The sequence below is a fragment of the Triplophysa dalaica genome, chromosome 13, assembly GCF_015846415.1.
Source record: "Triplophysa dalaica isolate WHDGS20190420 chromosome 13, ASM1584641v1, whole genome shotgun sequence".
NCBI classification, from domain to species: Eukaryota; Metazoa; Chordata; class Actinopteri; order Cypriniformes; family Nemacheilidae; genus Triplophysa; species Triplophysa dalaica.
Window position 1 is genome coordinate 1,858,120 of NC_079554.1, and position 16,457 is coordinate 1,874,576.

At 36.5% G+C, this 16,457-nt stretch overlaps 1 protein-coding gene across 1 annotated transcript; it reads right to left on the minus strand.

The window, feature by feature from the left end:
• Positions 1-14: 14 nt before the first annotated feature.
• On the minus strand, positions 15-12,565 carry kcnk2b (potassium channel, subfamily K, member 2b). Its single transcript, XM_056765041.1, has 7 exons — positions 12,399-12,565; positions 11,451-11,761; positions 10,719-10,836; positions 7,038-7,198; positions 5,470-5,686; positions 4,711-4,850; positions 15-3,764 (listed from the first exon to the last, which is right to left on the minus strand). Coding segments are annotated over exons 1-7 (1,272 nt in total). The 5' UTR covers positions 12,400-12,565; the 3' UTR covers positions 15-3,440.
• Between the last annotated feature and the right edge of the window lie 3,892 nt (positions 12,566-16,457).

Here is a 16,457-nt window from a genome sequence, read left to right on the forward strand (position 1 = left end):
GTATTGTGTTATTGATAAACTGCTCCATCTCTCCCCGCATGTGTAGTACAATAAAAACACTTTCAAGTGTTGAGTCATTTTCAACCCACGGTTGGGTCAAAAAAGGGACAACCCCAACTGTTGGGTTAAATTAACCCAGAATATAATTATATTTGACTCGACCCAGCAAAAGTTAACAGATAACCCAACGGTTGGGTTCATCATTTTTTGAGTGTAATGAAAGATAATATAACAATATGAGTCACTGCCATTACAATGAATGGCGAGGAATGCAAGGCTCAATATGGCCACTCTAGTGGAGAAAGTCCCGCCTTCCAGTAAAAGGATTCAATCGTCTGTCGATAAACACTGACCATTCTCTGGGGCGAGGTTCTCGTGAGGCGGTTGCCAGCCAGTGCGTATGCGCAGTTGCTGAAGCGGCATCCAAAAAGGTAATTTTTTCTCAATTTAAGCTTAGCACACCAAAGTTATGGTACCAGCCTTATCAGGTTTAATCATTGATCGGAAAAATATTTGCCAGCGTTTTTAGAAAAATCCACCTTCCACCATTCAAAGCGATGGGACTGTTGACTTGCTACAACGTAAATAACTGCACAGAGGCGTTGAAAACATGGGCGCCGAGTTGCACGACCTCCGTAAACGGACTTTGGTGCAATGTTGTGTCACAATCAAAAGTGTAGTTCACCAAAAAAAACAAAATATTTAAAAAATTTGGTTAACGAAAACCTTTGGTCCCCTTTGACTTCTATTGTGTCGACACAAACATTCTTTGTTTGAGTTCTGCAGAACAAAGTAAGTCATACAGGTTTCAAATGACAAGAGGGTGTGTAAATGATGACAGAATTGTTATTTTAGGGTGAACTACTCCTTTAACTTAGAAAAAGCAGCTTACTGAAAACATCTCTGGACTGTCATGCTACTTAAAATGTACCCGTGTTTGTAGTGTTAGTAGCATAACTAGTTACACTGTCAGTTTATGTGGTCAGGTGTAAGATATGATTATAACAGTCTGTGGTTGTGTAAAATTCAGACAATGCGTTCTCCGAATGTAAAATGCGTTCTTTTCTTAGGCCGTGAAGGATAGAATGAATGGATTCATCACAGCCAATTCTATAATGAGCGGCGGAGATGACTGGATATTTGTAAATAAACATTCCGATAAATTGGTGACATTTCTGTCCCCAGGCCATTATATTTATTCAAATGCATAAATATGAACTTTAAAAGACATTTTATTATTAAGCAAAGTGCCCTGTACAGAAAACTTCCTAGAACACTGAAAAAAATAGCAATTGTTATGTGTACCCTCCCGACTCTTTATTATTATACCTTACCATGAAATATAAAGGTTAAATCCCTCAAAAAATATTTTTGTTCTTTTTTTGTCGTGTCCCCAGGTTTTCCCTCGGCCCTGTTACCCTCACAAAAAGAATCCCTATCAATCTTTTAATAATATATAGCATTTTTCTCATGTATGCAGCATGTTTAATGTTGGTTAATCTGATTTACTGTTGGGTAGTTAAAAGGGTTCACCCAAAAATAACAATTCTTTAGTGATTTCCCAAAAACAATTCTTTTCATGCTAAGTATAGTTTACATAACTGAAATAAAATTATAATTAAACGTTATTTGGAGAACCATTTAAACACAATGCACATTTCTTCATATTAATATGTATTAAATACACATTTGTTGTGATGTCACTTTTGATAAGGATTTTTTAATTTCTTTAAATAAAATCAATCTTTCAATGCAAGATATTTAAATTGTACCTGAAGCATATTTTCAATAGTTCCCCTTTAGCACGATCAAAAACACTTAAATGTATCTTTAATTGGACTTCAGCATTATTTCTGCACAATTAAAGTATATAAAGTACAAAATTAGTTGTTCTCATTTAGCAGACTTTAAGTATACCAATTCAGTATCCCACAAATACAACCGTGGCATATTTTCATTAGGTACATAAGATGTAAATGGATTTGCAGTATACTTAGCATGAAATAAATGTATTTCAAATACATTTACTGTAAGTATATTTATTTTTCACTAGGGTTACTCCCCCTCATGGTTTTAAACCTTTGCGAGTTTCTTTCTTCTGCAGAAGATATTTTGAAGAACATTGATAATCAAACAACATTCAATTCCATCGACTTCCATTGTCTGAACACATTTCTCAAAATATCTTCTTCTCCGTTAGATGGAAGAGTCACATACAGGTTTACACCATTTGAAAATTGTATTTTTGGGTAAAAATTTCTCGTGTCCAATGTATGTCTATAGTTAAAAAATATTTTATAAAAAAAAATGTAAGTCAACAGAAACATCTTGATGCTGTCCCTGGCGAAAGTAGCGTAAAACCAAAATGTTAAAAAATGTAGTGTAAAACCACCATGGACGCAGCTTGTGTCTAATTATATCATTAAAACAACTTCAGTTCATTTTGCCCTGAAGTGTCTTTCATGGGTCTGTCAGTGTTGTCAACGGCAACATTCATGATCCATGAACCGCGGTCACCTGTTCCTAAATTTAACAACTGAAGAACCATGAGTGTCATCCCAAATCAACTATAATCACTGTGAATTTCTCACAGCTTGACGTCATCTAGACGTCCACACGGAGCGATCAACTGAACGCTTGACACTTGAACCGGCTGAATGACTTGGTAATCTACATTATGAAAAAAATGAAAATCCATTGATATAAAACCAATCACTGAATAGTTTCAGCCCTGATTCACTGAAGCGTTTATGCGAATCAGGTAAGGCACAAACACATTGCTCGATGCAACTTCTTGATGTTTCCAGGTTATGAAGGTGTGGACCTTGTGGACTGTCTCTCATCCCTAAACCGCAGAACTCATGCTGAATATTGCGTCATGCGTCTGCCAGTCGAGACGGCTTCAGTGTGATAAACAAAACTTCCCATAAAGAAATGCTGATGTGACGTCTTCTTAATCCAGAAGTGCGCTGGTGTGCATTGTTTTGGTGATCGTTCCCTCTGTGTTCACTAAGAAGTGTGCATGCATAAAAACCATGTCTCAGTTGCCTTTGTGAGTGATGTGATGATTTAATAACACATCCTCGTGTGAAGCGGTCTGACTTCATGAGAGCAGTGTAGGTGGACAGTAATGTGAGCGCAGACGAATCCTCCTCTAAGCTCTCATTCAGACAAATGGGCGATCACTATATGAACATGGGCAGTTTTCATCTTTGATGATACATGAAGTGGCATTTAGGATCTCTTCATCTGATGCAGATGAGTCGCCTATTAACTGGTGAATCTCTCAGAAAGGCGCAAGGTTAAAAACAAGCGTGTTAAACCTGTGAATGTCTTTGGACAACTATGGCGACATTCTCTCGTTATGCTCATACTAACGCATCTTTTTCCATGCCCATACACCGTATATTCTCCACACGAGCTCAGTGAATAATCCTAGTTCATTTTGTTCTCACTAAAGCGTTATCCATGTGGTGGGCGTAATCTGGACTGAGGCCGTTCAGGAACAAACTTCCGTTCCGTACCAGCGGGAAGGGACCCACCTCTCTCTCATCACCGAGGTTGACGGAGCGGGCGCGTTTCCCGGGTGTCATCTGCTGATTGACAGGTAGATTGAGGACGATTTCAGCGGACAGTTTGCGTTTGACGGACGCGGCACGCTGGAATTTGTCGTAAATGTCCACACTGAGGCGGCGACGGGTCTCTTTAAATTCAGCGGACACATTGGCCGTCCATTCAGCTGCGTGAGCTCGGAACTCTCCAACCTGTCGAGAGCAAAATGACACATTTTACCCTCAGGTCACTATTTGTCAGAAGGGAAAGTTCAATGTTGGTCTGTTACTCCCACAATGCCTTTCATCTTTTTCATGGAACAGCGACCCATCGTAGAAAACATCAGACGCGAGAGCAATGAAAGAATGTTAATTTGTGGGTTATAGATTTCTTTACGATAGACAAAATGGCATCTAGCAAACTCTCTTTTGTTCCATTAAACCTGCTCATAAGGAATAAAAGATTACAGATGAGATCTCATCAATATTTGATTCATTTCTTATCGTCATCAATGAGATTAAATGGCGAACAAATGGAAACTTCTGCGTCTCAGATATTTCTCCAGAGAAAAAGTGTCTGAAATCTGACAAATGTGTCTGTCATTAGATTTTCGTGAGATGTCAACAATGTGTCAAACTGAGCTCAGATTTGTCAAATCTGTAATCAAAAGTCAATATGAATGAAGATCTCAATATAATATTTCAAATACACAAAAACAGGATTATTTGACCTAACCTTAAACGTACACTTAAACGAAACACAACCAAGACCTCCCTCAAATCACCAGAGCTAAGAAAGAGCAACATCTGTTTCCTTCAGGTTATAGTGCTGCAAATAAGATTTAAACAGGACGAGATGTTTTTCCCCAGCAGTCCATCGTCATTACCTGTCCTCTCTTCCTCTGTGTGTTAGAGCTCTTTGCTCAGATGCTATCTGTTTCTAACCAGAGGCGGTTGCTAAGAGACCAGGAGACAGGTGTTGATAGGATGGTTACGCAGCTGTAACCATATTATCCAGTGTTTAAATTCCATTAAAAAAACATTTTGCTCTTTGTTCAAGAACATGGCATGCACAACAAGACCATACACATGGATTATTAAAGTTAAATATGATTCAATGTTGTCTAGTTCCCGGTACATGTATTGCATTAGAACGCACCTCCTCTTTTGTTTTCTTAGATATGGCACGAAACCAGTCTCCAATCATACTGAGAACAGCAGCAAAATACGCCAAACCCACCAGGATCCAGAACCACACCACAGGTTTATAGTAGTCCAGATACTCCATCTCAGAACCACCTGAACAAAACATCATCATATTTAGAATAAGAAAACATAATGCTAGAACACGCTAAATAAAGTGTTATCACATTCAGTAAAACACATGAATGTGATTGCATTGGATAATACTAAACCAACATGTTTTTATTTCTTTAAAGCGAGCTAGTACAAGCAGAACAAGGAAAACATAACACAAGAAAAGGTTTGAAAGATGTAGTGTAGGAAACGGAAAGTGTGTCAGGTTATCGGACGTAAGTGGAAAAGATCTGTAGGTTCTACGCATCGAACACCTGTGGTTTTCTGCTCGGATACCCTGTGAACATCAGTTGATTTATAGTCACAGAAAAATGTATCTGAAAAGTTCTAAGGTCATTTCTTTCCAGAAAATCCTGGTTTGTTTTCTAGAGATGCACCGATATATCGGCCAATAATCGTTTTTTTTTCCAAAGAAAAACAGCCGACATTCAAGGACAGGAAAATGAAATGGGATAGTTAATAACATTCAGAAAGTTAAGATATATTTATTTAATCTTCATAATCGGAATCGGCAGAAATCACTCTGTTGCATCTCTGTTGTTTTCTAATGACATCAATGCAAGTGTGAAGAAGAGTCTGAACAGTTTTTAGGGGAACGCACCACTGTTCTCTCCTTGGTGACGTCGCTCGCCTGCGACAAAATCTCCAAAGCCAATAGTTGTCAAGGTGATGACGACAAAATAGATGGACTCCAGCGTGCTCCAGCCCTCGATGTGTTTGAATATGACAGCTGGCAGAGTGACGAAAAGAAGACAGCCGAACAAAATGAAGAGAAGCGTGGAGATCACACGGATCTTCATCTGACTCACGTTCCACTTCTAAGGAGAGAACACAAAGCGATGAATGAACTGATAGATGGATCTCAGATCCTACTGAATTGTATTGTATAAAATAGATAGCAGGACATTGTTAAAAACTATTCCTTCTTTTACGCAGAAAAAAGAAAGCAGGCTAGAAACATGAAGGTGAGTGAATGAAGATAGACATTCGCATTAATGTCTGCTAAATGAGTAAATGTCAGTTGTTCAATGTATTCTGGATAAGCTACAAATCTTGTAGCACTTATCCCCAAACCAACAACTTTGTGAATTCACTTCGGTGAGTAAATAAAACTGCTTGTGTAATTAAATTGCAAGTTTTTTGTGTGTGACACAGAGTGAGAAGTACTGTATCAACCTCTTTTTTTACTCCAATGTTTTCAACAATATTCAAAGGGCCCCCTCCCACTCACAAAAACTCTTGTTTATCCAATAAAATATTTAAGAGCTCGTCATTACCTAGAAAAACAATAATTCATAAAAGTGGCCAAATAATAAGAAATATCATGGTTTTTAGTTCAAATAAATTTTTTACATGTACATCAATGTTTATTTTGTCTAATTTTGGTGATCTTGAGGCCCCCTCAGAAGTCAGCTGGGGCCCACAATGGGGCCCCCTGTTGAAAATTGCTTTTATCGACCGATACATATTTAAAATGATTTTTAATCTCTAATTAAAAGGGGGAAAAAAACATGCAACATGTAAAACATACAAGTTATTTTTTCCACAATAGTAACTTACTGCATTTTATTGTTTGATATGTTTGAATAACTATTTAATAAAAACACTAGATAGCGCAGTGTATTTGTTTTGTCAAATGTGACACAAAGTTGCTGATGATGTGTAACAACAGCTTTACCTGCCATAGATGACTTGTGTCTTGTGACCCAAAAGCATTTAATTTACCAAATAATCATGAAAATCTTTTTTCACTTGACCTTAGTCCAAAAAGTGTTTTCTGACTTCTGACCACAACGTGCAATGTTACTTATTTACACAATGGGGAAAATTATTTATTTACATTTACTGCCTTTTATAATCTATTGTAAGGTGGAGAAAAATGGAGCGAGAGAGAGAGATAAAAACCAGCCACTAGACCAGTGGTGGAGTCCAGTGGCGTGGCAAAGGCATCTGCACGTTCGGTCTTTCCAGCGCTCTGGGTTGTTGCTAATATTATTATTTTTGTATGACGAATTTTATCTGACTCCGATTGATAAAAAGACCTCGATGTACAGTTTAACGTTATTTGAATTTGGATTATCTTAATGATAACTAATACACTTTAAAATTACACGCTTTCACAATTAAATGTAATATTTTTGTAAATATGAAACGATTGCTTTAACTCACATCAATCATCTTTTCAACTTTAGTAATCCCTTTTCCAAAGATGGTTCCAAGCTGATCTCCAACACCTGCCAGCAAAAATCCAAACAGAGGAATTCCCAACAAAGCGTAGATAATACAGAAGATACGACCGCCTTCTGTGTGAGGTGAAATATTCCCAAAACCTGAAGGGAAAACAAAAATGCAGTATATAAATGATATTTAACAAGAAGTGTTTTTTTTTTGTCTTTATAGTTTTAACCGTTGTGTGGTGTTTGGGTCTGTGGGACCTTTTTGCAATGTTTACTAAAAAATATATATCTTTTTAAGGCGACATGTAAACGAACGAGACGACACATTTGGAGGTTTGAGAGAAGGTGAGCAGTAAATGAGCTGTAATGTTGTTCTGGATGAGGGGTTAACACTCAGTCTGTCGTCTGACAGTGAACTGATCAATAATTCATCGCAGCCGCCGGCTCTGAGCTCTCTGAAGTTCTGCTTCATCCTCCTGCACACATTCACTGACATAACAGTAATACTATATCAATTATTTAGTTATTCACAAGAACAAATTCTGCAGTTTGATTCCTCCAGTTTTTCTAAATAGTAAAATTAGTTGGAAATATTTGTCCTATTTGCCGTGATATTATCAATATGTTTAAAATAAAGTATTATCGTAAAGCGTTGGGAACAGTGTTTCTACAAGACATTAAAATTCAAGACAGCTGACAGCCAGAATAACTTATGTTTTATTGAACCCAAACTGCAGTTTCATCTTGGCAAAATCTTAAACACATTCGCTCTCTTTCCCAGTAAGATTTGGTGTGCAGGTCTATAATCCACAGCCAAGTTTAGGATTAACGTAGGCGTATTTATTAACAAAGCCTTTAGAAATAAAGAAAAATGATTTAAATGCATCATTGCTCTGAATGTGTAACTTCTGTTCAAACCTACGGCCAAATCGCAGGCACACGTTTGCTTGTGTGACATTGCTTAAATAATCACTCAGTATATCAGATGGCACATATAAAACCAGTCTGCTACAAACATTCTATTTTATAGAGCTTCTGCTATCTTTTATTATTTCACCCCACAAGACCTTTGTGTCTTGCATCTCTAATGCTTTCCAACAGAACATCATTCAGTCTTTATTTTAGAATGAAGGGATGGATTAAGAGTGATAGATCTGATGACTACAGAATGACTGTACACGGTTGACTGAAACCTTACCAAACTGAAACGTCACCAAAAAATTTCACCCTTGTTCTGAACAGTGTGGAGGACATCAGTGTACACTAAATTTATTTTCATATGTGATGACATTAAATGATATGTGCTGTGTAGCAATTATCCCTGACAACCAAAATAGGTAACACTTTATATATAACTCTATGCTATTAATTATTAGTTAAGCATCAGTAAACAGTTAATTCATCATTTATAACGCATTTTCCCAACATTAACATAAATCCGTAAGCAGTACATCATACATCAGGAAGCAGTTTATAAATACAGATATTAATGCTTTATTCTTGATTCATAAGCATGTCTATAAAGTGTTTAATTATTGTATTGTATTTTATTTATCGAATAATGATCAGTTTATCATTTCTCAATTAAACAAAACAAATACAAACCAGTTATTTAGGAATTGTCTGTGCTTCACATGATCATTAAGAAAGTGCTCAATAATTAATCATTGAACTATTGAAACGCACAATTATACATCTTATGATGTAGTAAGATAGTAATAGTTACTCAGTGTTTCAATCAATGTGTGTTAAATAATTCTCTATTACTTAGTTTATGAGTAATTCAGGTAGTTATAAAACATTTAGTACTTGTCAGTTTGCTATTTTTGTGAACTGATCTAAACTGAGCACTATTTATGCTTCGCAAAGCTTTTACAAGGTTTAGGTATTGGGTAGGATTATGGATGCAGAATATGGTCATGCAGAATATGTGCTTTATAAATTATAATAAACAGCCAATATGCTTATAAAAGGCATGCTAGTAAATAACTAGTTAATAGTGAGAATTGGTCCCTATACTGAAGTGTAACCGTAAAGAAAAAGAAAATTAGGCAACAAAATGAATTTACTGTAAATCTAAAATCTAAAAAATGAAGAAAATGAAGAAAATACTTTGGCGTTCTTTTTTCAGTTTCATGGCTAAGTGAAAATCCAGTTAATTGAGTCATAAAAAAGGTGCCAAAATTACATATAAAATCGTAGTGTGGCAAAATAAATTCTACATTTCAAACTAAATGTGATATAACTACCTAAATATACCATATTATATATACACGTTAACTAGTGCCAGCACTGCATTACAGGAGTGTCATGAATTGCAGTAGGTCTGTGTGTTAATAAATTATTCATTTACTAACACTTTTTAAATGATTTTATGAAGCAGTGACAATTTCTTAATAACTGGTCTGTATTTGAATTGATTAATTTAGAAATGATAAACTGATCAGTAATGAAGAAAGAAAATACAATAATTAAACACTTAAATGCTTATGAATCAAGAATAAAGCATTAATATCTGTATTCATAAACTGCTTCCTGATGTATGTTTATGTATGGACAATGTGTTATAAATGTTGAATTAACTGTTTACTAATGCTTAACTAATGATTAATAGCATGCAGTAATTATAAAGTGTTCCCCAAAAATATGTTTTTTTCTGAACGCTTTTAAATCTTCCACAAACAATTTAAAGCAACACTCTGTAGTTTTTCGACCATGAAATAAAGTCTCTATAATAATTTCAGTGGTAAAACAACTCTTAACCGGACGAATTCTACTGCCGCTGCTTCCTGAGCAGCTTCATAGCGGCTCAAACCGCACGGTCAGATCTGTGTTTGGGTCGGTACACACAGCCCCGCCCATCCCCTGGCTGCGGAAGACTTTCCAAACAACGTTTCTGCATTTCGCCGGTTCCCTCAGCTCAGTAAACAAATTCATGTGTATTAGGCTGCCCACGAGGAAGCTTATACAGTGACATTATTTACGACACTGTTAACAGACATTTGCACTTATCAACCACATGGGGAAACCTGTGAGCAAAAGTACTAAAGTGTTGCTTTGAAAATAACGTTTTTAGAGCATTTATTTGATAACGTTAAGACAAAATTAGCCCACATTCTGTTGTTGAAATAAGGGACCGATGGAACAGGTCTTGATGGATTTGTTTTGTTTACACCAAATTCTGACCTTAGCATCTGCACATGGCAGCAGAAATGGAACTCCGAGGTCAGGCGATGTTCTCATCTGACAGTGAGGGTACCTCGAGGGATCTTCAGCTGCCATAACCAATTCCCCTCAATGTTTACTGTTGTCTGCATAGCTGCTGTAACTGTGCTTATTTGGGTTACTCTTGACTTTTTTAATTGAAGATCATTTGTATTACCATAGATTTACTACCAATATCATGGTTACAGTAATAGTACATTCTGGTTACCATTAGAGATGCACCGATATTTCCAACTAGTGATGTTTTTTCTATACATAGATTACAAATTCATTGCATTTTTTGTTCTCTTTTGACTGAAAAGAAATATCGGCCCTGATCGTGAGCTGTTTTTAGACTTTCGGTCAATAGTTTGAAAAATTGCTTTCATTGATCAAAACCGATTAGGCTATTGGCTGATATACCGGTGTAGGTGTGTGTGCGTGTGTATGTGTGTGGGGGGTTTAGTACCTATAGTGGTAATAACGGTTCCGGCGAAGAAGAACGAGTTGCTGAGATCCCAAAAGCTGCTCTGATTGGACAGGTTTCCTGAAGGGTTCACGCCTGCTCGTATGGCGGATGCCACTTGCTAGTAAAAAAATGAATTCACACGTTGAAATACTACTGCACATTTAATGATTATACATTATACTTTGTATACGTTAGAAATGCACACATTTCAATTCATGTCACTGTTCGTGCATCCGTGTTTAACATGTGCAAACTACTGCCACCAAATAAACTGAACATATATATTGGATGTTTGTTCCAAAAACCCTCAAGAAATGTTGAACAAGGATACGAGAAGGTAATTCAACACGTAACACAATTACTTCAGAGACATTCATCATAAATGGTGTGCGTGTGAAAGTCTGGTATTCCCCTGTGACGTTTACAGTGCAAACCTGTGAAATGCATGTGGCACATGAGGACAGAACAATTCAACATAAACTGATGAACACACATAAGAAGATAATGTCGGATTTTCAGAGATTTTTGTTTAGTATGTGAATTCACACTCTCTCATACAATTCAAGAGTTACGGGGATATTTTATGCAGCTACATGTTTACAAACAAAACATTTTACATTTTTTGCCTGTTACTCCAGCTCCAGATTACGGACGTATTCCAAAATACTATTATAATAAATGTCAGAATGCAGTTTATTGTATTATGCAAGCAGAAGGAACAGTGTGTCTCACCTTGACTAAGTTCTCCAGGTCTGATGAGTTGACACAGGGATGCTCCAGGAGGAATTCCAGTTTATCTGCCAGGATGGAGAGTTTCTGGGACGTCTCGTACGGCTGTTCCAGCTCTTTAAACACAGTCGCTCCGAGAATCAGATAGAGCACCACCAGCAGAAACACAGTCAGCACTGTCTTCCAGCGCATGACGCTCACACGAGGCTCATAATCGTCTGAGGTGTTTCGCACCGCTGGCTTGGCCGAGAACGACAGACGTGGTTTAGAGTTGTGAGCGGCTGTTTTAGGATCAAGAAGGTCCGGAGCAGCCACTGAGACAGAATGAGAGAGAGAGGGGGGGGGGGGGTTGATAAAAAGAGTCAATAAAAGAAAGAAACTAAAATACTAGAAAGAGAAAAAAGGAAGCAGTCAATGAAAAACTGAATAATGTGATGGATACATAATAAATCCTGTATATGCATGCATGCAATGTTATTTTGAATTACTGTACACTTCATAGATGACAAAATTTCAAGTAGACCTATACAAAATATAGCATACTTCGTAATATGAAGCATAAAGGCTATAACAGGATATGAAATGCAATATATGCTGTATGGTCATGTCTGAAAAAATGAAGTGCGATGGAATATTTTAAACATTTATGAATATTCGCTGTACTATACAGTGTTCTTATATGAACATGAGCTTTAAATATTCATCTTGTTTAGCTAAACCAGGAATACAAAACCCATCATTCATCTCTTTAGATCTTATAGAAACATCTTTCTTTTCACATATTTATACATTTTTGATGTCCTTTAGAATAATATATAAGCCCATAAGGAGAGTGCAGATGCCATTTTACAGTGGCTTTATTTTACATCTGGTTATATGTTCTTGAGGACAATATTTCATACTTGATTTAATCATCCTCACACACACGCACATAGACATTATGTAACTTACTTCTTGGCTCAGTATTCCGCGCTCGCGTTACCGTGTGCTCGATGCGGTTCGGCAGATTTTCTGCGGGTCCATTTCATTTCATCCGACCTTGTTGCGTTCGCCTGACCGAAAACGCGTGTCGGATGGAGGAAGAAAGCAAAGCGGGTCTCCTCAAGACACACGCGCATCTGAACGCATCCACTCACCCGCGTTCAATGACGCGCCGCGAGCGCGCGCGCGAGGGTGGAGTGTGCTGCTGGCTGAAGCCCCTACAATAAACTGACATTGGTTATATTATAGTAGAAGTGTAGTAACCGTGTTTTTGGCAAATGTCACCTTTCCATATCCACAGTTTGACATTAAATCGTTAAATACGGTTCATTTGGGGTTACCATGGTAACCATGGTTCATTTTCGCAAGGGGGAGCTGCTGACCGAATAAGCTTTTAGTTTAATTGTAGCTTCTTGATTTATTGGTTAACCAGCCAATTGTACTGGAAAGTCTTTGATGGTCTCTACTGGTATGTCTTGGGTTCTGTTGGTGTGATGTTATATGGGAACCACCATCGGAACTACATAAAGGAATTTTGTTACAGTTTAATGTTAAAAAGCTAGTTCGTAGTGATCTTGTTATGGTAACTCATTATCAATTTTGTGATGGTTTCAATTGCCTCTAGCAAGGTATTATGAATACTGTAAATGGAGATGTTTTGTAAAATATCAAAACTGATCGGTTTTGCTCTTTTCTTATCATCACTACACAGTCACCCTGTAGGCCAGCTACTTTTCCATGATTGTCAATGTTGCCAAAAATAGCTCATATTCTTGTAGTCTTTAACATAAGATAAATCGTGCATGGGGATGATTCTGAGGGATAAACGTGGAAAAGAAAAAACCTCTGACATCATTGTATCTCCCATAAGAATCCTTCTGCACTTCTCTCTCTTTTCTTGACCCGGTTCACTTCAAATGACTTGATGTTCCATCTGAATGAATTGATTTGTACCCTCCCCTGGGGTCTTTTAATGAAAATGAGCATGTGAGCCTGATGAGAGGAAATCCCCTGGACTTCCAGAGCTCTTTTTAAGGTAAATTACATTTGCTGTTAGTCCATGTCTCATTCAGTAGGTGTTCAAATCATATTAACCTATGTGTTCCTGGTACACAGTGCTATGTTTTCTTTTGCGGTCAGGTTGTTGAAAACAATACTGTTATTGTTTCAGTGTCGACTAGAAAAACACAAATTTATAAAAACAGTGACGTAACTATTGGCCTGACACGCATTAACATAATGCAGCGTTTTTAGCCATGTTTATGGATCCGTGTGAAGGGGGGAGGTCCTGTGTTATTTTTCAAGTAATCTTAAAGATTTACAGGGTACATAGCTGGTTCAGCTGATATTTTCATCATCTCTGATTTGATGCATTGTGTAGGCAAGTAAATCTTCATATCTTGAATTATTCTGGATGTAAAATCGTTATTTCCACTCAATTATTACAAGTTGAGGTTATTGCAAATATGTGGACAGGATAAGAAAATGACTGACTCTCACAAATGAGAAGCAGCTGGTGAATGCAAGATGCAAAAACATTACGTGACAAAGAAAGGCCAGAGTGCAGCAATACATTGAAATTACACAAATTGATTTTCACCGGAATCTTATGATCTTCTCGGTTGAGAAAATTGATCCAAGACGTATGTAGAATCTTGAATAGTGATTGATTCAAGCCAACAGCACACATTGGTGGGGACAGTGATATTCAGCCCAACACTAACACTTATCAATTTTCTGTCATACTATTGACATGACTTTCACAGGTACACTTGAGGTGGAAGATTTTCACCTGAGTCTCTGTAACAAGGGCAACGATGACGTTAACCTTAGTGATGCACTGAAATGAAAATTCAATTTCTGACTCCACATGATGTCCGAGATTTACTCATCCCATTTACAGACGTGCACATATACTGTACCTGTAGGTATGTGTATCGTTCCAATTTAAAAAAAAAACTTTATTCTTATTTAACCTCCCAGTTAAATAAAAAATGACACTTCATGTTGAAAAACGCAAGCCACGCCTACTAATTTTCTCCTTTGAAATTCCTTTCCATATCATAATACGGAATTAAAAATAATCGCTTCTTATGGTTTACGGGGACTTTAATCAATTTAGACCATTTCATCGGACGCACTCACGCCTGACCCCCAGTGAACTTCCGGTTTGTGTTTGAATAGTGTCTAATAATATAACTATTTATATTTAATTTAATTTATATTAATATTCATTTGTATTATTATTTAATTGTATAATATTTGTATTAAATAAACAATTGGTTAAATGGGTCCTGTAGTTTGGTCACAATTAAATTAGCATCTAGCGGTTGAGCTTGGTATCGCAATTTAAATTCAAAATATTGGAGAGACAAATTTCGCCAAGTAACTGTTTGGTTTCTTTTGACTATCATCACAAATGTTCTTCAGGCACTCTATTTTTTTATTTTAACGGAAGTTTGGTTGGGGACACAAAAGGGCCGCAACGTTTGTTTATGTTTTTAATATGAAACCGTTGACTTAAATCCTATTTGATGTCACATATATTGAAGCAGGATAATATTGTATACTTTTTTGACAGATACAAAAGGAAAAAAGATATGTAATCACTAAGAGCCCCCGCATCTTTTGAGACTACAGTACGGACAAATCCTGACACTGAAATAACTTGCTGTTAGTGTTCAATGAGAGTAAGACTTTTTTCTCATGAGTTTCCTTAAAAATGAAATGGTTTCTATGGGTGTGACAAGATCTCAACATTTAAAGATTTAAAACATGACAGTTTTTTTGATGGAGTTTGATAGTGAAATTAGTATTGAAGATGCCTTGCCACTTTTAAATCATATTATAATTCATGAAAATAGACATAAAAAGACTTTAATTTAACATGATCTTCAAAATGCACACATTTTGCATTTTGTGATTTTCAGATGAATAAAATACAATTTTTTCAAATATTTTATCACTGAGGATTTCTTAAAAATAGTGTAAAAATCTCGTCTTGTTCTTGTAAACCCAATCTTAAATCTTATCTCATTTCATCTCCAGAGGTTAATGTCTTGTCACACCCCTAGTGTCTATACATCCAGCGGTCAAATGCTGAGTGCCGCTTCATTTTGCATCTCTGTGTGCAATTCCAAACCCATTCCCTCTTTGCCGGAAAAAGTGTAAAAGAATCACAAACATATAGAGTAAATAGCAGGTATGTTTATTGAATGAATGAAATATATCGCTACTCACTAACCTGTAACTATAATTACTGAGTATTTTAAAATGTACTTTACTCTAATAACGAGTACTTCATTTTTGGAATCTGATTACGTAATCCATATTACATGTAATACAATATAATACACAAAACACACAAACAGATACACAATGGTTCAAGAGCTGGAACCGTGAGACCTAGGGCCACCAGATGGTAACACAACTATGGAATAATCTACTTTTACGAATAAAAAAATATGCCTTTCAAGGAAATGCTTGTTTGTGTTTTATTTCTTACATCTCTTAATTTTAAAATGTCATTAAGCCTTGTGCACATTTTTACATTATTTTAGAAAATAGGTATAATTGGATGTTGTCATATTTTGATAAGGGCCAAAATGTGAGGCAATCAACACTGTCCAAAAAGTGTGTGAGTTTGATTTCAAATGCAAGGTTAGTGTGTGACCTGCTGTGATTCAGAAGCAGAGAATGCATTAGATCTGATGTCTTTAATGCAGTTCTTTTCTCAACCACTATGGGATCCAATCAAACTTTTAAAGCTTCCTCAACATATTCAACCAAAGTGATAAAATAAGGTAAACCTCTTACCAATCAAATATGTTTCAGAAACGTTGGATGTTCTGATCTGATTGAAAAGGCTTGTTCAGAAAATCTTTAGTAAAGTCTGAGGACCATTAAAGTGATACTTCTCCCCAAAATATAATTTCTGGCATCATTAGTTGTTCCAAATATGTATACATTTCTTTGTTCTGATGAACACAGAGAAAGATATTTGAAAGAATAATTATAAACAGACAGATA

Bases quoted from the DNA above. Each gene is read 5' to 3' on its own strand.
- kcnk2b (XM_056765041.1), bottom strand. The intron at 7,199-10,718 runs GTACTAAACCCC...TTTTCCCTTCAG, and splicing joins AACCGTTATTACCACTATAG to GTTTTGGGAATATTTCACCT. The intron at 4,851-5,469 runs GTGCGTTCCCCT...TGTTTTGTTCAG, and splicing joins TCACCAAGGAGAGAACAGTG to GTGGTTCTGAGATGGAGTAT.